The following is a 23,773-nucleotide window of genomic DNA, read 5'->3' as shown; positions in this document are numbered from 1 at the left end:
TGTGAATACTTTAGATACAACCCTGCTCCTAGAGATCTACCCTTGTGAATACTTTAGATAGAACCCTAAACTACACATAGAACATTTAGGGGCGGTTTTCCGGACAGGGATTAGACTAGTCCTAGACTAAAATAAATGTAAGAGCTGTCCAAACTGAAAACAACTCACCCTGACATATCTTAAAATACATCAGTGCCCTTTATTTTGCCTCAAAATGCACACAAGTGATGTTTTTAGTACGGTATGTTTGTTAAAACTAGTTATATTTCCCAATTAAACTCAGGTCTAGTCCTGGCTTAAGCTAATCCCTGTCTGGGAAACCGGCCCTTAAAGTTTTTAGGTAGCCATGAAAAGCTTGATTAGCAGGTTCAGGTGTGTTTGTGGGGTTGGAGGTGAACTCTGCAGGAAAGTAGATCTGCAGAAACGGTTGGTGACCACTGCTCTAGAGTTTGGCTGACAAGAATTTTAACAAAAGCAAACTGTTCTCATATACTGCATCAGTATATGCATTATGGCGTATTGAAATGAAACTCTGTTTATGTCATGTTACATTTCATTGCATTTGTTTTTTTTTCTGGTTTTAGAGTCCGAGTGTCATGGGGAGTCGGTGCGAGACTTTTACCAGGTCCAGCGCGGCTATGCCATCTGTCAGACGACACGCATGGTGTCTTGGGTGGAGTGCAGCGGTACCTGTGACACAGGCTCATGCTGCGCCAGCCAAAGGATGAAACGCAGGAAATACACTTTTGAGTGTAGCGACGGCACATCCTTCAGCGAGGAGGTTGAAAAGACCATCAAGTGTGGCTGTGTGGGGTGCATGTAGAATCTAAACACTAGCGTCACCACCCTGTCACAGTCTGAAAGAACTGTAGAACGAGCCATCGTAAATAAACAGCATCATATCGATATGATCAATATCTTTCATTGGGTATAGAGAGACAAACACCACACCCCACACAAGAGCCAGAAATTTCAACCACTTTTGTCAATTCATAGGGTCCCAGAAAGATAGATTATGAAGTCTGCTGACAGAAAGGTGAGGAAGATGGCCTCTGGCTCGTTTCAGTCCAAACACAGGACAGTGGTATTAGAAGAGAATTTCGGACCTCATTGCGGTGCGGGACGTGTATTTGTGCAGATGAGGATCAGTAATGGTGATGAATGTGTTGGTGAATACATACAAGCACTCGCAACATGTTGGTAAAATGAACCTGGTACAGATAAAGACATACTATCCTACCAGGGATTTATTCAAAATGGAAAAGTTTTGAAAACTAGATTTAGACCGAAGGCAGAGTGTAGAGTTTCCCCGTGGACCTCCGCATGTGTCCACATCTCATTGCCACTGCAAATACAACAAAAAATACTTCTGTCCAAACATGAGGAGCTCTGTGATGCTCCTAGTGCCAATAATGTCGTATCTTGAAAGGGAAGCTCTTTTATTATTTAGACTTTCAATAGCTATAGAAAGTAGAAATGAATGAAAGTCAAACGAGATTAAACCTTTTTCTCACTATCACTTCATGACCTTCAAGACATAACTCTACATGGTGTAAGGTTAAGTTCACGCAGTAGATCGCAGTATTTTATTTTTTATTTTTACAAATGCATGCTCATTCTCATTGACGTCTTGATCGTGGTTATCATTAGTACTGAAAACAGAATGGCCTTCATCAAAATCTACAGCTAATATTAAAACACCACTTCAGATTTGTCAGTGTTGAAAGGAGTGAGGGTTTCAGGTTTTGACCACATTAGGGTTGGGGGATACCCTTTTATCCAGTGCAAACCAGAGACCTTTTCAAACAATCCCAGCTATCCTATCCTACATGACAATTCTCTGATCCATTGACATAAGCATGTGTTACTATTGTCCACAGCATACGAATACAGAATATGAAGCTGTAATGCTATAAACTTCATATGAACACATCACAGGGAGTTTTGCAAAAAAAAAAATCTGAATAAGTAAAAGACAAGAAAGTGCAGTTTGGATTATTTCAACATGTTTTGGTGGGTCTTTGTTTTAACTTTTATTTTATTTCCCTAACTCCCTACACCTTCACTTTATACGGAAATGCTAAACAGATTCTAATATATATTTGTATTTCATTTTGGTATAGTATTTTTATATGTTAAAGAATACATTTGTGTTTTCAGGACTTTACTATCAAACCGTGTGAAATTTGGTGACGTGGCGTTTATTTGGTTGTTGAACAGTCCGCGGTGGTATTTAACTGGACAAAGCATAGAAAATGATTAGCCTTAATGTAATAGAAACCAGTGTTAATTGTTTCAGACGTTTTATATAATGTATAAGCTTTCCACCTGAAGACCATTTAAATCATTTGAAATCTCTTTAGATTTGTTATTATTTATTTTCACCTGAATTTTCATTTCTGATTATGTGGATTTATTAAGAGTCATCTGAATGGGGCACTTGATATGCTCATTTTGGAGATTTGGGCACATACACAGCATTCCTCATGACTATACATTTAACCTCTGCTAGAGTACTCAAGCATAGGCCAAAAAGAAACGTGTAGACACGTGTGGTTTAGGCATTGTCAACTTTTAAGAATGTGGTACTATTTACAGTCATTTATATTTTAAATATTCATGGATTCTCCAGAGATAGATTACATTACTGCCATAGTTTCAATGCAGTTAAGTTCACTGGAAAGGTTTTATATAAGGTATGAGGAGCTAATCCTATGCCACAGTCACAACCATCCTTTACTCGTCTCTATTGAATATGAACTTTTACTCTTTATCTTCTGATGTTGCATTAAGTTACACTGACTGCAGTAGCTCCAAACATGTTTACTGAACTTTCTTCTTTTTCATTCATTAAAATGTGATTATATAAATGTATAAACATCGTCTTTGCCTGCTTTATCAAATGTTGTCATTCATTCTGCCTCTGCATGTGAAAAGAACAATGACTGTGATACTTTAGTGGGGTATATGAAGACTTTAATGCGCATTCTTTAACCGACCTTCTCTGGGAGACATAGTATTCACATCATGTATTTACTGCAGTAATGAAGACAAAAGACATTAAAAACATGACAAAACAAAACACACAATCCTAAAAACAATTTCAGTAACATTTCACATATGCAAATATAAAAATCTGGGGTCAAGTATTCATCTTTTTCTGGTATATCGTGAGCAAACTACCACAGGGTTTAAATTAGATTCAAATAAAACAATGTAATTATGAAACGGATAACTCCTATTTTAACAGATTTAAAAAAAAATGATTATCCTTAACTTAATTCTGTAGGATGAGCTTGAAACATTTGTCTCATTTCATTTTTCCACATTGTGTTTTACTCTAATGTAAAGCTCATTAGGCTGTGCACCTTGAAGGTTTACGAAATGACAATTATTTCTCCCCATTTTAAAACTAGTTTATCTTAAATAGTCAGTACGTTTGATAAACCATAATCCATAAATTACTTTCATTGCATCCATATTTACCATCTAAATTAAATGAGAAAATTCAAAAACAGTATACTACACCAAAACATGAACTATAGTAGATAGAGTAAAGAGTCCTCTAAAAGAATAGAAAGAGTTGAGATAAGAAACATAATACTAATAAATTAGAAAAACAATAAAGGAGAACTACAGGATAAGCTATTAAAAAAAATCCAAAGTCACATTTTATAAGAGATTCTTCAGTCATGTGCAACAGGAATGAAACGGGGCAATCTCAGTAAAGTTAACAATAATATAAAAGGCACATTATTCGGGTTACAGAGCCACCTTTATCATCTATTAATGTGGTTCATTCCTTCAGATCATCTTTAATCTCATTACAAATTGTTGAAATGAGATATGCAGTGTATAGTTCGACAAAAAGGGGGTCATCGTCGGGTTACTTGTAACCCATGTTTGAAATTCCTCAATGATGGGAATCTGAAGCTTTATTTATTTTGTTTTTACATTAAATGGCTTTTTCAAAAAACAACTACAACCAAAAAGGCTTTCTAAAGCACATTTAAAAAGTTTGATACTGTTATTATTAATAACAGTCATTTGAGAACTAGCTAACAAGAAAAATCTTTTTCAGCTTATATGCAAAGCTCTGTAAATGCACTGGCAAGCTTAAAAAAATAAATTAAAACCTTCAAAAATAATTTGTCCTTTTTTTTTTTTAAATGATCACCACCCTTTTGTAATCTTACGCTTTTGCAAGATGGATCTAGTACCTATGCTCATGGCTTTGAGGTCCTTGTGCGTTTGGCTGGGGTGACGCACTGTTCCAAGCTTCGCTTTGTAGAGGATTTGGGAGATCCAATCTGTGAAGGTGTGGATTCCATCTTTCTTTGAGACCTAGTTAACACTGGGTCTTCCAATGACAGAGGCTTCTTGTCAGTATCTAGAGACTGTGCTTCTAAACTATTAGAGCCTCTATGAAGCGCAGACTTTTTGATATCAACTTTAGTCCCACTCGCTTTTGTTTGCGGTGTTTTATCAGTTCCAGTTTTGACCTTTGCTTTTTCACTTGTCGAGACACGTTCGGCCTCTGCTTTTGTCACTTTGCCGAGTGGCTGCGACCTTTTTGGTGGTGTACCACTTTTGCGACTCAGGGTTTTTTTCAAAGTCCGTTCTTTAACTGCAATGTTTGTTTTTGCTTTTTTGTTCAAGGATTTGACGCTCTGAACAATCGCAGACTTTGACTCTTTATGTGTCGGCAATTTTCGTTTGGCAGCTTTCTTTGTAATAATCGACGGTTTCAACCGGGTAACTCTGAATGTTTTTTCTTTATGTTTCTTGATTTGCTTAACCTGAAGTTTCTCACGCATGTTTGAATATTTTTTGATAATTCTAGCGCTTGCCGGGTTTTTCGAACTGCCTGAGACTGCACAAAGGTTCTCTGGGGATTGTGCCGCCGTCACTCCTGCAAGACTCTGTGCCTTCGTCGAAATCCGTGTGGCAGTTTTTGGTTCCGTTTTTTCTTTACTCTTGAACACAGAGATATCCTGACCTAAAGCTTTTGATATAAGCCTCTGGTTCTTGGGGTTATTTTTCACAGGTGACGCAATGGCAAACTTCTTCAAGTGCTTTTTTAGCCGTTCGGCCTGCAGACTGGGAAATATCCCATGAGCGGACCCCGGTCCGGCTGTCGAGGTGTGAAAACACAACTGTGTTTCAGAAGGAAGTCTAGTGTTGACCTTTTTAACAATGACAAGCGATTGGGTTTCAGTGGACTGCAAGAACCACCTGCAGATACTGGGCAAGTCAAAGGGCTTCATGAATAGCATTTGCACAGGTGAGAATTTCTGTTGTTCTGACGGTCTCGACTTGCGTATTCTACGTTTGCTTTTCCAGATTTCTTTCAGCCTGTCGGCCTTGTTTTTTGGTTTTGGTACAGGCTGAGCCTCCTTATCCATTTGAACCCAACCTTTGTGCATTTTATCAAACTTTGTATTTAAATTAGAAATTAACTGCTGATGTTCTTTCGCTCTAAGCGCTTCCAAAAACTTGGGGGGCCTACAAAGGACAGGTTCGTTCTTTTGAATACCTGCTACGGACAGCAATTCGTCAGGCAGATTAAAAGAATCTTGTATTCGTGCCTCCGCATTCTCAATTTTAATTTTTGATTTTAAGGGGCTATGCTCAACACTCGAGGACACAGAAGCCTTTGGTTGCCTTTGAGGGCATGTAGTCCTGCTAAGCAGTGTTGCCGATCCACAAGGCTTTTCGGTACTGGATAAGCTCCCTCTTCTTAGTGACATGCGTCCAGGACTTGTTGGTGCATCTACAGCAACAGATTTGTTGTGAGGGAGTTGTTCTGCACTTGATCTTAAGGGCATGTGCCCACTAGACTCACTGGATTGTAAACTGATAGGTTGTTGACAGGTCGTTTTAACAGGGGAACCTTTGGTCTGTTTAATCGTACTGCTGCTCTTGTTTCTTAAAGGCATACGCATGACACTTGGGGAAGGCGAAGCAACTACATCACTTTTAGTTGCCTGTTCACTGGTACTGCTACTGTTTCTGGAAGGCACAAGCCCTTGCTTCTTCAAATTTTCTGCAGGGATCAGATTGTTCAGTTCGCTTCTTAGGGGTCGTTCAGTATTACTTCTACTTCTCAAAAGCATACTTTCAGAGCTTGGTGAAGACTTTTTAATAGGTGAACATGTGTCTTTATTTACAGAAAGTTCAATTTCTGACTTCTGACTTCTAAGTGGCATTTTTTCAGAGTTTTGATTGTTCAGTTTGTGTGGTTTCTCACTTTTGTCAGTAGAGGTGATACTTAAAATCTCCGGAACAACCTCAGGTGGGATATCGCTTGGTAACTCCTCACTGTTCTTTTGGAGGTTTTGAGGCTCATCTTTCTCAACTGCAGTTGGAGATGACGATCGGTTCAGTCTTGTTTTGACCTGATGATGGTCATCCAGACTGCTACTAGGTTTGGCATCCGATTCAAGCGTGTCTGATGCTTTCAAATCATGCTCCCCCTCAGAATGCACAATTGTTTCAATTGATTTCAAAGGTTGTTTTACCAGAAGTGTCTCAGGGCTATTAACATTGGCATGTGTTGTCATCTTCAGGTCAACATGTTCAACAGCACACTTGGAGTCTTTTGTCGTATCAACACTCCCCTTTGACCCTCTACTACGCAAGCACCTGTCTGAGGACACCGCCTGTTTTGCAAGAACAGTTTTTGCATCCAAATCTTTTGGGGTATTCATTGGTGGAGCCACATCAATCTTCTCCATATCCATCTTCTCCACACATTTTTCAACAGTAGTGACTTCCTTCACACCGGACACCCCTGAATCCCCTTGATTCTCCTCGGGTACTTGAAAGCAATTCACGGTTTCATGATTTTCATGTAAAACCTGCTCTTGTAGACTTTCATCCTCTTCATTATTTGTCGCTGCATCTGCCATTCTTGGTTCTACATTTAATTCATTAGTAGAGTCATCTTTGGTTGTATTAGGTGATACTGAGCTTAGCAATGGCAAGTCCACAGATTCATCCTGACACTTACTTTCTGAATCGCATATTAATTGTTTTGGTGAATGATCAATTTGGGAATCACACTCATCTGTCCGTACAATAAGCTCCACAGACTCCACCGATGATGTTTTGATTTCCGGCATGTCTTTGTCCGTGTTGCATGTTTGAACTGTATAGGGAGCACAACTGACAGCCTCCATCGTTACATCTTGTTGCACACTTAACTCCATCTGTTCCCCTGCAGGTTCATGGGAAATTTGGTCATGACTCTCAGTTTTACCTGTCTGGCTGGTTTCAACAATCAAACCTTGACTTGTTATTTTTACAACATCCCCTGGCATTTCATTGTCGACCATCTGCTCTGTTGATAATTTCTGAACGACATCTTTCACGCAATCACCTGCGAATGGCGCACTCACGAGAGGAACACTTACAGGCTTGGAAAAGGACTGCCTCGGTGCAATTGAGCTGTGCACATCTGGCATCAAAGCAAGACAATTCCCGCTAGCATCACTGACAGATTTGCGTGCTAACGTACGGACGGTTTTTAGCTCCAAGTATTCCTCAACATACTTGTGCCCCCTTGTGCTCTTCCGAGCATTTTGTCGTGGATGTAGTCGATTGTGAGATTGAAGCTGGCATTCGGTTATTGTTTTTTTAACAAACACCAAGTCACAATGGCTATCTGGATCAATTACAACATAATTTGAAGAGCCGTTCCTTTCTCGAAGGAAAGAACCAGAACTTTTTCTGCTTTTCCTGGCTGTTCTCGGACATATCGGAAAACCCCCATTAGACGTCCTTTCAACTGTCGATGGCTTTAAAACAGCATCTCTGCTTTGTGCAGGAGAGCACTTGTCAACGTTCTCCGGACTCAGCCGTGCACGATCGGCCTCAGCAGTACACATTGGTAAGCGTCTCTCGGCCTTGTAGGGGCACGTCTTCTCACTGTCAGTGCCTTCTTGCTGAAAGCAGGAGTCTGACAATTGCTTCGCTTCCAGGGGGTCAGATGATGTTTTTTTCATGACAAAATGTCTTTGAGATTTAGAAGTACTATTTACATTTTCACACTCAATGCCCGCTCTCCGAGTGGAAGGCAGCAAACTTCCAGCACCTGTCTCGCAAAGATCCTCTGGCTTTTTGGGGGCAATAACGGAAACATCAGCATTCAAAACCTCTTCACTCTCCTTTTTGGCAGTCCTAAAAACATATTGTTCTTGAGTTCCAGCAGTATCCACAGAGCATGTTCTCTCAGACCGCTGAATCTCAGAGACACGACTGCAGCTGGTGATGGCCTCTCTGTCTGAAAGCGTTGGAGCAGGTGCTTGAGAATGGCTGGAAGTCTTGACTTCGCTTTGTAAGAAGCCCAATGCATCAACTATTTGGCGCTGGTGATGCATACAAAGTTTAGACATGAAGTCTTCCAAAGTAGAGGCTGACTGAACATCACGGACTCGGGCGAGACTCAGGTCAACAGAACCCCTGAAAGAACATACAAAACAACTTTTTAGGATAATACTAAAATGCATGTATGTCATAGCATCCTGGTTTGTGAAAAACGAATAAACCTCTGTATGACAAAATAGATTTTCTGTACCTTTTGACCAAATGAGCAGCCGTACTGACATGGGCATAAGAATTCCTGAGAGATGTTTGTCCGTTGTTGCAATTCTTCTTAGTTGAAAGGTCAAGAACACCATCTAATGAAAAACAAAATATCACTAATAAATGATGTTTTTTTTCAACTAGCAACGCTTAATAAGTCTATGACGCTGAACCGCACCTTGTTCAACGTTCTCTACTTTGATCTTCTTCATTGAGAGGTCCAGTGGGCCATCCTGGTCTGTCATGATAACCTTGTCATTGACCAACGTTTGAGAAGCAGCAGCAGTGGACATGACAGAGATAGATTTCAGAAGACTTTGGTCCTTGTTCTCATCATTTTCAAGAGAGTCCTGAGAGCAGTTGTTTTTTGAGGTATAAAATGTAGTTAACCGAGTAATCATTTGCTGCATAATTTTACAAGCCACCACAGGAATGTGCGGATCTGGAATCCTCGGTGTGTATTCTGTTTAATCAAACATATATATGATCAGAATCATCACAAATATAAACATTATTAACAGCTCAATATCCTACATGAATGCCAAATCTGTTCAACAACAAACCACTTTAAATTAAAAACAATGGGGCATGAATGATCACAAATCCGGAAATCATATAAAACACTGCAGTAGAGATGATGCAATGATTTCCACCAGTGAAAACACAAATAATACACGTGACCCAGTCTGTAAAAACCCAGCTAAAGTCACGTTTTGTGAATTACAGATTTCTACATCAAGTCATTCAAGTTAATATAAGGAACATTCTGTGATATAAATATAACCTTGATATTAGGACTGCACATAAATTCTGATAACTATAAAGGCATTATGTAGTTTAAAGGAACAAAGTCCAACATAAATAATGCCAGTGTAAATATATATTTTTGCACAGTTTATGTTTGCAGTATTTGTGTTGGCCTTCTTTTGTTAGATTATCTGCCTGTTTGTTTATACTGTTACTTCAGCTGATTGTAGATTTATATTGGACTTCTGCTCCTACATAAAAGAAGAAGTCCAATATGATGAAGTCCAACATAAATACTGCCAACATAAACAGTGCAAGAACGTTAGGGTCATTTTACACACAAATATAAGCGAGTATGTTCAATTGGTAACTAATAGTCTGGTAAGGGTTTTGTGTTTGACTGCAGTATATTTACCTTTCCTGTGTAGTACAGCATTCAGGAACTCCTCCGACTGCCATTCAAGTCTGCTGATATTAGACAGATCTTTACCTAGTAAAGGTTTGCCTCCACTTTCCACTATTTGTTTGTTCAGTGCAACTACATGGTCCTGTTTACGGATAAAAAAACAAGACCATAAAATAGGATGTGTGTTAAAGCCATTGTGTCCTTTTACACACTACAGGAATAAAATGTAGGAGTGCTGCAGAGAGACATATTCATCCCAAAGTCAACCGGTCTGTGGTTAACCTTTTGACGGTTTCCTCTACGACATGAAACACAGTAGGAATACATCACTTGCCCATTTAAATTTATTATTTAAAGTCAGCATAAAATTAAAAACTGTAATTTGTTTTAGAATATTGTGGGTTTTTTTTTTTTACAAATAACTTTTCTGTGATCTTCATTATTTTACTTTTTTTAATTCATGTGCCCTCGTAATCTTTCATCAAAAACACAAATCTCCTCCCCTCCTCAAAACGATCTCTCTTCCGGTTATATGATTATGGCAAGTGGGTGGAGTCTGGGAGAAGATCGCTGCAATTAGTAACACGACCCAACTTCAAATGATCCAATCAGATGTCGATGGACAAATTCAAATCCAGCCCTGTCTTATTTCATTTCAAAAGCCGTTTCACCATGCGGAAAATAAGGCAATCGCTACTTTCGTTTAGGGATGCACCGAATCCAGGATTCGGGTTCGGATTCGGCCGAATACTGGGCATTTTGACGGGGTTCGGTTTCGGCCGAATCCTAGATTTTTTTTCCACCGAACCGAACCCTAGGCTTGCGCTACGCTGGTCGACGTCACGCGGCCGTTGATTACACACATCGGGTGCTGACGTGGAGATGAGCTTTTTCTTTCGGTGAGCCTTAGGAGCTGGACACACCAAAACCTTTAAACACGGCTGAAAACGCCTTGAGGACGCCAAATGCCAGCTGTTTTTCAGCCGAGCGCTTGGTAGGTGTGATGCTTCAGCTGTGAGCCGGTTGGTTGCTGTGGTAATGTCCCGCCCCTCCTCCACTGTAATTGGACGGCCGTGTGAAAACTGACATTGACGAGCGGAGCTTCTCACTCAAAGTTAAATATAGTTTTCAGCGTGGAGCTGCTTGCTTATTGGAAAAACGAGCGTATCGCAACGCATCGCTTTCATTATGCATAGGCTTATGGTTATTGTCAAAATAGTTTTTCCAACTTGTCATCCTGGCATAATGTACAGTTAAAATTAAATAAAATGAAAAATACACTGCTGTGGACGTTGTTTACTTCATTAATGTGCTTTACTGTGTTAATGGAATAAGGATGCAAGTAGGATTTGGTATTCGGTTTCGGCCGAATCTTAAATGGTGGATTCGGGATTCGTCCGAACCTAAAAAATCTGGATTCGGTGCATCCCTACTTTCGTTTCATGGCAACTTTAAAAAAGACATGAGACTGGAAAGTAACACAGCGACATTACAGTTAAGCTTCTGAAAATGTAAGTGTTTTATTTAATTAGAAACTGGCTCGATATTTCAGTCATTCATTATAATAATAATAAGTTCCTAGGGCCACAATGATCAAAAATGGGTATTTCTCAAAATTTTTGTGAAAAACTGTCGTAACAAAATAAATGTACTTATTCACCAAAGAAAAACGATCCGAAAAGGGACACACATATAAACAAATGGACTCTCAAAAATAACGCAACATGGGCACAAAAATAATGTGGATAAGGATTCACCCACAGTGTAGATCATTATCAGGGAAAATGCTTTGAAATGATTTTAAATCAAGGTTTTTTTGGTAGTTTAGTGGTGATGACGTTGATGGCGACTGATTGTGGTGCCAATCGTTTACAGCTTAAGGATAGATGATTTCTGATGTCATTTGGTCATCACTGCAGCACTCTACTGTACTTCAATGGATTGAAATGTCATGGTAAAAAAATTACAATGATAAATACTAATTCCTTTGAACTCAAGTGACTGTCCACATAGTAGCTAGCGCAAGAACAACAGATACCCTAAAGCAAAACATATCCTGCTCCACTGGGTCTTGACAAATCAAAGAAAAGAGTAAAGAAAACAAAAACTACCTTCACTTTTTCTCGTCTTAAGCAGCAGAAATGACAATTTTCATCAAATGACCAATTTGACACACTTGCAGGCTTACAATCTGTGGATCCAAAAGAAAAGGGCAAAATTCAACGGTGTGTGCAGGAAAGGGAAGGGAAATATACTGTACCCAATACAGAATGATTACTAGCAGGTTAAAAGTCAAATTAACTTTAACTTGCCCACAGAATAATAGCAGAAGTGGCAGAAGGTAATATCTGTCTGACAACTGCATAACCGATATATATATATACTAGGAGGTTTTTTTTACCATAGTTTCTTTAATACTTTTCTAAAATACTTTGGCTTTAATAGTCATATTTTGGGCTCGCAATTCACATGAGTTGGGTACTTTTTACTGTGTGTATGTTCGTCAGCCAACACCGAAAACCAATTTTGACCCATGCAAAAACCTGTCATAGTCAGTCTAGCTATCACACATAGCCTATGACTCAAAAAGAATACTAAGAAATTTTGTCATCCTCGATAAGCATTATTAATCAGTGCGCTAAAGTTTATTTTGAAAAGAATCATGTAATTGTTATAATTGGAAAATGTTGTAGTTGGCAATGAAAGACAACATAAACTTTGATGCTGTTGTTAAATGCTCATGATGAGGGCCCTTTGATTATATACACTGTTTGTTTTAGTATAAACTTATTTTAAGCAAAATATGAAAATGGTAATGAGATGAAGGGAAAGAAGAAAACCATCATCGGCATTACATTTATGACATATCGGCCAGAAAAAAACCTGTCTGTGGACCCTTTATGTAACCTACACTTGGCAAAGGTATTCTCTGAAGCTAGTGGCTTCATTCAGCAAAATCATACACCCTGCCAGAACGCAACAATTGGGATTTAGTTGCTCACTTCTATTTGAAACGCAGTCAGACAGCTCAGACTCTCTCCATGAAACAGCCACACAGCATTATTATAACATCATTATCTTTTGACAGCAGAAACAATGCCGTTAGAGAGTGCTGACTCCATATGAAAGTCAGATCAAGCATTAGAAGCAAAAGCAGAAATAACCATCTATCCACCATATTAGTCATAGGAAGATTGAAAGACTAGTCAATCCGTGGTTAGGAAGCACTGTGTAATTACATAACACAAACTGATGCAGAAACACACATCCTCCCATTACAAGCATCCTTCGTTTTAATTTTAAACAGGTAAACTTATAACATATGATCATGCAGGCATGTGAGAGACTGTTTAGAGTAGGGGATGACAAACAAACAGGTTTCTGCTTGTTAAATAAATCTATTTTGTGAAAATCAGCTGCGATAGTTATTTAAAGGCCATGCTACAAAATATTAGCAAGTCTTGCATGTAGGGCTGGGTACCGAACGAAAAACTCAGATACTTTGAGTATCAAAAAATGATTTATATTCCGGTGCCAAATTTCGATTCCAAAAGCCAAGCGGCTGTGTGAGCCTGTACTTGCGTGTAAGGACCTAAAGCGCCGGCGATTGGCTGTCCTCCACCACGTGATGGGGAGGATTTCTGAAAATACTCGCAGTCACCCATCACAAGTATAGAAAGGTGCAAAGTAAGAAATATACAGAAAGGCTTTGTGACAGTTGTCTTACCAATAGAGTTAAAGCAGGTATGGCCGTGTTGTCTCCGTGAAAGGCACGTCAACCAAAACGGCGCTTCTCCTAAAGTGACGAGGGGTTTCAATTTAAAGCATGTGCACAGCCTGTGTCTCTGCTTGTTTTACTCGCGCCTGGTTCCGCAGCATTGCAAGACTTTGTGCGCGCGTCTTCCACAATAGTCCCAGTCTCGACAAGGTGTTTAAACTTGACCCACGTGCGCAGCTTGTGTCTCTCAATCCTTATGAAATACTTGCGCCTGCCTATCCGCAACGCAAAGCCTTCATGCCCTCATCTCCCAAAATAGACGATGCATTTAAACCTATTTTTTACAGTCTATGGTTTAGAGTTGACGCACACATGCAGCCCAACACTGCTTACAAGCCTGGCTCGTTATTTAAAACAAACTAAAATTTAACTGGTTTGCTAATTTCACTTTAATGAAATGACATTGAACGCATTTTCTACTCATTTTAAAAATCCCAAATGTATTTAATATTTTGATAATTATGAAGTTGAGTATTGTTGTCAAAATTGCAGCTACCCACTTATTTAAATACTGTTAGTCCAAGCTAAAGACCATTTTACATTTCATAAAATAAAGCAGTGTTAATGATATTCTTAATTTCTTTATTTTTGTTTCCTTATTTTCATTAAAAAACTGATAAGTGTGTCTGCTGGCACACCCCTATCCAAAAAGCACAACCAGTTGTATTAATAATGTTTCCCTGAGTGAGAAATGTTACCAGAATTTGTTTTAATTAAGGTGAAAAATAAAAGTTTTGTGTTTAATGTATTTTTGTTAATGTTTAAATGGATTTTAAAACATATGGTATCGGGAAAAAGTATCGTTAGGAACCGGTATCAAAACTGAGCTATCGAAATTGGCACAGGATCGAAAGATTTTAAACGATACCCAGCCCTACTTGCATGTGTTTCTACCCAGCTCATAGTCAGACAACACATTTTTTGGGTGTGAGAAAGCTTAGACATAAGATGAAAGAAACACATCTTAATACAACATTTAGTCACAAAGATTTAAATAAATATGACGGGCATAATAACATTAAGCTTTGAGGAATTAAAATTACTACCTCAGGAAAACATACCTTTTATTAGCCTGAGATCCTCTAGAACTTGTGTCCCATGCAACACTTCCAAAATACACTCGAGACCTATTTAAGAAAAGATGAAAAATCAGTTGTCTGTAGTTTGACAGAATGAAATTAAAGGTGCACTGTGTAGATCTTAGGGGCATCTAGCGGTGAGATTGGACTTAGCCCTTGTTTGCACACAGCTAACCTCTCCTATTCAACATGCACAGTTGGCACAGGACAAACATGTAATCGTCTGAGACAACGTAGTGATGAAACACACACTATAGAGCAGTTTGTCCGTTTAGGGCTTCTGTAGATACATGAAGGCGACTTCCATGTAAGGAGACCCGCGGTGAATGTAGGTAAAAACCATTCTAAGGTAATAAAACAATACAGTTCATGTAAGGTCTTTATACACCATTGATAATGTAATTATGTGTATTATATTGCATTGTCAAGAGATCCTTCTAAAATGTACACAATGCACATAAGATAGAACTGAAATCTAGTTACTTAGACTCAATGTACACACGAACATTACAAAAATATTGACATCACCTGCTTTCAGATGGAGCGGCATTTACTACACAGAGCCATAGTTCACAGAGAAGCTAGGGAAAATCACGTTCATAATCGAGGAAAATCGACTCCAATAATCTATCTTCTCTGTAAACTACGGCTCTGTGTTGTAAATGCCGCACCATCTGAAGGCAGGTGATGTCGATTTACTACTAATCAAGGAACTGGCTTTACTGATGAAACACAATTTTTTTTGCACAGCCCCAACTAATATGTTGTTTTTGTTGTATATATTCTGTACTGTTCATTACTTAGCCAGTCAAAACAGCACATTCACGTCACTCGCAATAAGACTACCATGAGCTTTAGTGGCTAACCGGAAGTCTTACACAAAGGAGCTCAAAGATGGCGGTGGCCACATTTGTGTCAAAAACAAGGTGGCTATGCTGGTATTAAATGTGACCAGTCACGGAAAGTAGGGACACAAGTCGGATCTGGGCCATTTTGAGTTATTCACAGATTCTGAAAGTGCAGATTCTAAGCTTTCCAACGATGTGTAACACATGGAAATCTGATAACATATGGAGAAGTTGTGGCCATTTGAATATAGGAACTCAGAAATACTCAAACCGAGAAAATCGAGACGAAAGAGACTCTTCTTTCCAACTGGGGGAGACAATAGGGCTCATTTACATCTCATTAAGCTAAGCCATACCCTCTGTAAAGCCGTTTTGAGATACTGATGTTCTAGCATCATGTAGTATTTTATGACAGAAGTCCAAATGACAACATGCAAAAATAAACATTGACTTTTTACCTTTGGGTTGATCACAACTCGAATCCAGTCTGTTTCAGATTATCCAATGACCATTTTGTCCACAAATGCGTATAATCCGTGAAATAAAGATGTATAGTCTATATTGTTGACATCAGATTTCGCATGAATGTCTAGTAATACAACATAATATACAATCTGATGACTATTTACATCGTAACATGTAAGGGTATATGATTACACTCCGTTAAACACGTGAACCCGCCTTCAAAGTTAAGTTTTTATTTTATAGGTAGTATAACAGATCATCCAAACAGCGCCGTCGAAAACGTGACGTCCTTTAGAGATGTTACCAATCGCTCGCTCGTTCCTCCATCAGCCAATGACTTCACTGAAAATATTGATAGACAAAACATGTAGCCAATTATATAATGAATTCAACATTCTCTATGTAACTTCTGTGTGTTTGGACTCATGCTGCGCTGCAGGAACTGACAAAGAGATGACGACAAAGTACCGCGAGAGCGACTCCGAATTAAACTACTCCGAAAGATTTCTTGAGGAGCTCTCGCGGTACTTTGACGTCATCCGACTGCGGCGCCGCATAAAGTCAGTGACGCGGCTGACGTACGATGCAGCTGACTGTTATTTGTTCCTCCCCAGCTTCTTTTATTTTTCTTTTGTTTTGTGCGCCCGAGCTTTAGTCTGGGGAGACGCACGCTATACGCTTGAAAAAACAACAACTTAGCAAACATATCTGAGGAACAGGGCAGCCGCGTCACTACAGTCACGTGACTTCGCGCTCGAGCCGGAAGAGAAGACAATGCTGAATAAAGTCGTAATTCTGCTATTTTTGGACCAAACTGTATTTTCGATGCTGCAACACGTTCTAACTGACCCACTGATGTCACATGGACTACTTTGATGATCTTTTTATTACCTTTCTGGACATGGAAACCATACATAGATTTTCAAAATAGGGGACAGAAAGCTCTCGGACTAAATCTAACGATAAAACATCTTAAACTGTGTTCCGAAGATGAACGGAGGTCTTCCGAGTTTAGAACGACATAAGGGTGAGTCATTAATTACATTATTTTCATTTTTGGGCGAACTATCCTTATTTAGTAGGGGTGTAACGGTACGCAAAAATTACGGTTCGGTGCGAACCCCGGTTTTGAAGCCACGGTTCGGTTCATTTTCGGTACAGTAAGGGAGAAATGCAAACATTAAACTGCAGGTTGTTTATTACTTTAAACTTTTTTTTTACAATTTGTTTACACTTTTTTAAACACTTTATTAAAATATAACAGATAAAATATATATAAAATGAAAAAATAATAAATAAAATACTACTGCAAAGTTATTTTTTACATTATTTTATAACAGAAGGTAACTCTTATCTTAACCTTCTCTTAAACTTTTTCTACTAAAACCTTGAACTAACAAATTCAATTCCTGAATACATTTATGAACTATTAGCCTACATTTTTGCCACTAAAAATTTTCTGTTTTGATTTATTTTGGATTGTTTAACTCACAGAATTGAATTGGCTATGTACCATCTCTGTATAAAAATAATATTACTGCTCTATGTGTAACTGCATAGCAAGCAACATGTTATTATGAGATAAGTGAGTTGCATACATAGCCATCTTTGATCTTTTGCACGTTTCTCCTAATCTTTGCTTGTGTCATCAATGTAAGCTGTGACTTTACTTACGAACCCCTCCGCAGCTGAGTAACAGCGGAGTAAGCCCGGGTTACAGCTCTTCTCTGTCCCGACCAGCTGATCGCATTGTGACAATGATATGATTGACATGATATGCAGATGAAAAATCTGATCACGCATTCCTTATTCTTGCTGTCACAGAAAGCGCGTCTCATGAATGCGTAGCAACGAAAGACGTGCATCCTCTCACGCACTTTTGAAAGAACAAAGCAGCGCGTTGACACGCGTTTAACATGCGCTTTTAGATACGACACGTAAACGTTTACATCAATAATCAAACGGATATACAACTAAGTAAATAAAAATCTTGCTGCGGGCCGAATTATGTTATATGTTTGACAGAAGACTTGCGCTGAACGCGGAGACGTCCGCCACTTAATATGTTCGTGCGGAAACGCACGTATTATGTTCCGCACAGGCGCACACAAAATGCATTTGGCCTTTCGGTGCACGTGTGCACCGTGCCGAAAGCCCTGAACCGAAACGGTCCGGTTCGAATACACGTACCGTTACACCCCTATTATTTAGTAGTCACGCTGTTCCCTTTGGGGGCGGAGGCGAAAACACAAGCTTATACAGTATGTAAATATACACAGACAATGACGCCCCCCGCTGCACGCTAGAATCTCTGGAAAAACAAGCCTATTTTAACCGCAAAATGTACGCTTTTAAATATACATAAACTGCTATCTCAAACATGGAGAGGCTTCTTCGTGATCTCAACTAACAGATTCTCCAATAAAACGAAAATCACAAATTTTGAAAAAAAAACTTTGTTTCTCATTTTCTCGGAACTTGTGCAGCCGACTTGTGTCCCTGGTTTCCGTGACGGGTCACAAATATACTTTTTTTATGGTCAGACATTGATAAGAGGAGAAGTCGTATTAGGTCCGACAATCTGGCAGACTTCTTAAAACATCTGTAGAACACTGCCGACAGAAAAGTGGTCTCTTGCGTGCACGACAATGCTAGCAATATTACAGGACATTCCCATTATAGCCTCAAATGCACTTAAACAGAAACAAAGACAGTTGGAATTGCCTTTACACAAGCTTGTGCAATAGGGTAAAACACGCTGGAATTCAGCTGCAGATATGCTTGCATGTTTGCGTGAACAACACTGGGCGATCACAGCAGTGCTCACTGACAGAACCATAACCAAGCTGGCAGATGCTAAAACAGTGTTAGTGGATGATCTCTGGCAGATAACTAAGGAAATGTTACCTAAAAACAGCAAGAAGCACTAGGCGGCAAAAAGAGGTAACTTTGTCCATGTTAATTCCACTTATTCTACAAAGCCTTTACACTTATCGCACCATCCACAAAGCCTTCTGCCCAGGTTTATCAACAGATTATATAGATAAATGAAAGAAAAAAAATGCTGTATAAATACATTGCTTCCAATATGTAAAGCCCGCCCCAACGTTTCTGATTGGTGCCGCAATTTCTCGACATTATAAATGGGCTTGAATGGCCTCTCAGCCAGACTACTTGCAGAGCAAATCAAAATTTGCCGCTATGTAATAACGCTTGCTACCTACGCATCTGAATGACCTATTTTTCACATGCTCGCAGAGAATGGTTTACTTGAAGCTCACGTAACACACGCTGTTTCTGCATTTCTGATGTTAATCTGAAGTACCTATAGAGTAGTATGACATCCTTTATATATCCAATGAGTCTTTAGTTTAATAAGATTCATAAAAGAAAGATTAGCTTTACCGAATCTTTACGATAACGTACGAAAAAATGAAGAAGGAGGAGTAACTACCGCGGGTGGAGCGAGTACGAGTCATGCAACACTATACAACACTGTTTTAACTTATGATTCACTACATGTTCGTGTCATTTATATAAATTACTTAACGCATGCAACTCGTGACCCGGTTGGGAAAATCCAGCGCATCAAACACACATGCAAAACTCCGCTGCTACCCCGAATAATAAACTATATGCATTGTTTTCATAAGGCTGGATTTCTTCTCCTTACATCCAAAAACACACTTCTTCATTTGTGCCATTGTTGAGATTTGAAATTTAACAAACCTGTCGCGTGATGTGAATGTTTGTAAGTTCTAACGTCTCCCGCTGATTGATAGGTGGGCGGGGTTTTCCGGGGGAAGTGCCCATATAAAGAAGTGATAAAAAACGGAAACAGGAAGTGCTTCTGGACCAGTGTTGTTTACATCTTTTGAAATGGTCTATAACTGTGTTAATAAGTCAGAATGCTTGAAATACCATTGAACCTAGGGTGGCCATTCGTGCCAGTTCCGCCAGACACGTCCCGAACATGTTTTCAGGTTCGTTCTCCGGAAGTCGCGTTGCTCGACCGCATACGTCATCGAGGTTCTCACATTTCAGTTAAAATACATTAGAAAATTAAGATTTATTTCTTTTAAGACATACAATCATTGTAGTTTCATTCTTACCTTGAAATGTAACAGTTGCTTTTCTGAAATTAAACCCAAAATATTAAACCTTGATGACGTATGCGGTCGACCAACGCGACTTCCGGAGAACGAACCCGAAAACATGTTCGGGACGTGTCCGGCGGAACTGGCACGAATGGCCACCCTAACTGAACCCCCCCTTTAAAGGTGCAGTGTGTAAATTCTAGCTACATCTAGTGGTGGGGTTGCGAATTGCAACCAACATCTCAGTCCACGGCTCACTCCTCGCTTTTTAAACACATGAAAGCTACGGAAGTCGCCATAGACAAATATGTCATCATTGGAGACAACTTTGTAAAAAAAAGTTTGTCTGGTAAAGGCTTCTGTAGAAACATGGTGGCACAAAATGGCGACTTCCATGTAAGGGGACCCTCTGTATATGTGTATAAAAACGTCTCTTTCTAAGGTAATAAAAACATGCCGGTTCATTATGAAATGTCTTTATACACCACTGATATTATAGTTATGTATAGTACATTGCATTTCTGTCAAGAGATCCTTCTAAAAGTTACACACTGCACCTTTAAGTTACTGGGTTGTGTCAGTGTGGTTTTTGATACGCTTTTGCAATGATTTGAACTAAAGTAATATACTTGATATTTATTTAGCATGTTATAAGAAATAATCTATTCTTAAAGGAGTCTGTTGTTATTGATTCTATGCCCAACTTTACCGGAAGTTTGTTTATGTTGTTACTGCTGAAACCGCTTAAAAAAACTTACAAAACAATGCACAATATGAAATACAGGCCCACTTATCACCTGTACAGTCATTAAAAACTGACGCCTAAAGTTTAATCATAGGAAATTTGCAGACTTTAGTGCTGTCATATGCTCACAGTTTGACGCTCACGTGAACGCCTATTAAAAATAACTACTACGTACGTGAACGCGCTAATAGCATACAGGCGACAAAACCTCGTATAAACACCAATCCGCTCATTCCAAACAAGAATTCAACTGAAGTCAGTACAGCTAAATCATGTAAGAGTTTAAAACATCAGCGTGTTTAATATGTAATGCTTGCTGATAGACAAAGATTAAATCGTACATTGGAGGTTAGCGCGTTAGCATGCTAACTACAAAACTTGAGCTCATATTTATGTGAAAGTAACATTAAACATACAATCACTATAAACATCCACCTTAAGTAAACGTGACGCTGTATGCTGATCTTACCCACACAGTGAATGAGTTCAGACGTCCAACAGTCGGTGTCCTGATGAATTATAAACCTATCATTCGCGTATAATCTCTTCATGTACGAACTCGCCATTTTTTCCTGTGGCTAGTGAACGCGCACGTACAGCAGGGGCAAAGGCACGCGTTTCGTTCTCTGACTGACGTCATGACGTTGCCGCGTTCTATTGGACGTAAAGTAATACCCAATTTATCCCAATATTGCTTTTTCTTCTTTTATCCTGGTCTTTCTTTTCTTTTTATTAAAATATGTCCCCAAAAAATATATAATTTATTTGAAGGCACAAAGTCCATTATATTAAAACAGTTTATATGTAAAGAAGATAGTTTTTTTTTTGTTTACATTCCATCAGCTTTGTTTCAAGAACTTGGTGGAATTGTAATTTTTGAGTTTTCTAAACTCCCAGTGAAACTATCAACATTCCATCAAGTACTCTTATTTTGGAAATTGGCACATACACACAATTTTACACCTCATAATGCTTCAATTTGGAACAACAGATATATATTACACAGGAGAACAGATCTTTATGCTATAAGAATTGGTTAAGCAGAAGTATATAGTGAGAGATTTAATGATGAACAGGGTAAAAAAACAGCATACCAGCTAGACCAGCATATGTTGTGTTTTGGTGCTGGTTTGCTAGTGAACACCAGCTAAACCATCACCAAACCAGCATCAGCACCACCAGCACCAAACCAGCATTAGCACCAGCTTAACCAGCACCAAACCAGCATTAGCACCAGCTTAACCAGCACCAAACCAGCATTAGCACCAGCATCCCATGTTGGTCAAACTAGCAAGACCAGCATATGTTGTGTTTTGGTGCTTCTATCCTGGTGATCACCAGCTAAACCAGCATAGACCAGCATAAGTCCCATGCTGGTTTGATGCTGTTTTTTTTCAGCAGGGACCCAAAAGAGTTTTTCACTGTTGTTAATGCAATACCTTCTGGCATAAAAACGCTGATGGGATGCTCTCTTTCTTATACTGAAGGTAAACCAGTTTTCCAGCCTTATAGGCTATATTGGAGATATGCAATTTAAAAGTGATAATTATACTAACAAGTTTATAAGACAGGTTATTTTCTGTGATATATCTTAAAAACAGCTTATTTAAAATGTCCTGTTCCTCATAAAGCTAATGAAATACACTTCAAAAATGAGATGTATCTTTCTCACAAATTCCTAAATCAGAAATTTAATATAGAAATTGTCCCTTATTCCTTTTCATATCTTTCTTTTATGCAATTTCTCCAAACTCTTCTGGATATCAATTCAGGTTGATTCTGGTTGATAGGATTCGTTTTTTCTTTACATCATATTTTATTTGGAGTACACAAAGACTGCTGTGTTAATTCTTTTTTTTTTTTTGCTTAATAACATTGTAATATTAGCAAAGAGAATATAAACAAGAAATTGTGCAGGTATATTAGACATCCACTGGAAAAAGTGAAAAATTTAAATAGGTCTATGAATGGACTGTAAAGTACATCACACAAAACATATTGAAAAGAAGTGTAACCAGGTTCTTAACTTAATGAGATGTATAGTTGGGCAAGAGTGGGGAGCAGATAGACAAGCATTGATGGGAGTTTATTGTGCTCTGCTTTGTTCCATATTAAATTATGGGTGTCAGCATCTCAATCATTACTAAAGAGACTGGATGTCATGCGATTTAGCATTTTAGGAGCTGCTAAAACTAAGCCAATAGCTGCTATGCAAGTGGAGTTGTCTGAAATGCCTTTACATTTAATGCGACAAAAATAATTATGGCATATTGGATTCATTTAATAGGTCATAATAAAAATCATTTAGCTAGAAAAGTTCTAGAAGAAAGTTGGGAAATTAGACAGATAAAGGGATCGGGTTTTGCATGGAAAGCTAATACATGGGCAAAAGAAATGAACTTGGATACAAGAAAATATGGACCATCTGTTACAATATCACCAAATCCACCTTGATTTTTTTTATTGAAACACAAACAGACCTCACAATACATGAAAAAAAAGAAAGGAAGAAAGTGGAGGGGATATCAAATCAATGGCAATAGAACATATCAAAACTGTACATTATGTCAAGGGTCACTGGTGAAGCCTTTTATGTCCCAGAGTTTAAGTATGGAAACAAAGGGTGGTTAACTAATGCAACATCAGTGTATAAAGCAGTATTAGCAGCTATACAAATTCAGATTCAATGGCGTCTCTATATTACATCTTCAAACTTTTCAATCATAACGAAATTACATATTGACAGACATTTTAATTAATTTATATAGACTAAAGAATGTGTGAATATTTGTAAGGTTTTGGTACCAGCCCATGTTAGGATTCAGAGTAATGAGAAGGCAGATCAAATGGCCAGAGAAGCACTTCAACTAAATAATATCAACATAACAGTAAGTTTGAGTAGGGTGGAAGGAAAATCGCTTATTATACAAGCATACAAGTGGCAGATATCTTGGGACTATAACATACAAGCAAACTAATATTAATCATAATGTAAGGATGCAGGAATATACTATATTTATGA

The 23,773-nt window shown here is 38.6% G+C and overlaps 2 protein-coding genes across 5 annotated transcripts in view; one reads left to right on the top strand and one right to left on the bottom strand.

Annotated features, from left to right (window-relative positions):
* slit1a (slit homolog 1a (Drosophila)) overlaps positions 1-2,903 on the top strand; it is a 75,681-nt gene extending 72,778 nt beyond the window's left edge. Inside the window, exon 37 of the mRNA XM_073872820.1 lies at positions 585-2,903. Within this exon, the coding sequence (XP_073728921.1) occupies positions 585-823 (239 nt within the window). The 3' untranslated portion in view covers positions 824-2,903. The remainder of the gene's footprint in view (positions 1-584) is intronic.
* Positions 2,904-2,954: 51 nt separating this feature from the next.
* Positions 2,955-21,378, bottom strand: LOC129416452 (uncharacterized). Of its 4 annotated transcripts, XM_055170754.2 has the most exons (7): positions 21,221-21,378; positions 14,579-14,644; positions 11,851-11,930; positions 9,749-9,881; positions 8,765-9,049; positions 8,579-8,681; positions 2,955-8,463 (listed from the first exon to the last, which is right to left on the bottom strand). In XM_055170754.2, the coding sequence occupies exons 1-7, from the start codon at positions 21,315-21,317 to the stop codon at positions 4,227-4,229; spliced, it is 5,001 nt and encodes a 1,666-aa protein (XP_055026729.2). In that variant the 5' UTR covers positions 21,318-21,378; the 3' UTR covers positions 2,955-4,226. The 4 variants fall into 4 exon arrangements, with proteins under 4 accessions (XP_055026729.2, XP_055026732.2, XP_055026730.2 ...); XM_055170757.2 differs by lacking the exon at positions 11,851-11,930 and having other exon boundaries at positions 21,225-21,325; XM_055170755.2 differs by lacking the exon at positions 11,851-11,930 and having other exon boundaries at positions 21,221-21,294.
* Between the last annotated feature and the right edge of the window lie 2,395 nt (positions 21,379-23,773).

This window comes from Misgurnus anguillicaudatus, chromosome 11 (genome assembly GCF_027580225.2).
Source record: "Misgurnus anguillicaudatus chromosome 11, ASM2758022v2, whole genome shotgun sequence".
Classification (NCBI taxonomy): domain Eukaryota; kingdom Metazoa; phylum Chordata; class Actinopteri; order Cypriniformes; family Cobitidae; genus Misgurnus; species Misgurnus anguillicaudatus.
This window is presented reverse-complemented; position numbering and strand designations above follow the sequence as displayed.

Coding starts and splice junctions, on each gene's coding strand:
- LOC129416452 (XM_055170754.2), bottom strand. CDS start 21,317: ATGGCGAGTTCGTACATGAAGAGATTATACGCGAATGATAGGTTTATA. Junction 11,931..14,578: donor GGATCTCAGGCTAATAAAAG/GTATGTTTTCCT, acceptor TTGGATCCACAG/ATTGTAAGCCTGCAAGTGTG. Junction 9,882..11,850: donor TAAGACGAGAAAAAGTGAAG/GTAGTTTTTGTT, acceptor ATCCGTAAACAG/GACCATGTAGTTGCACTGAA.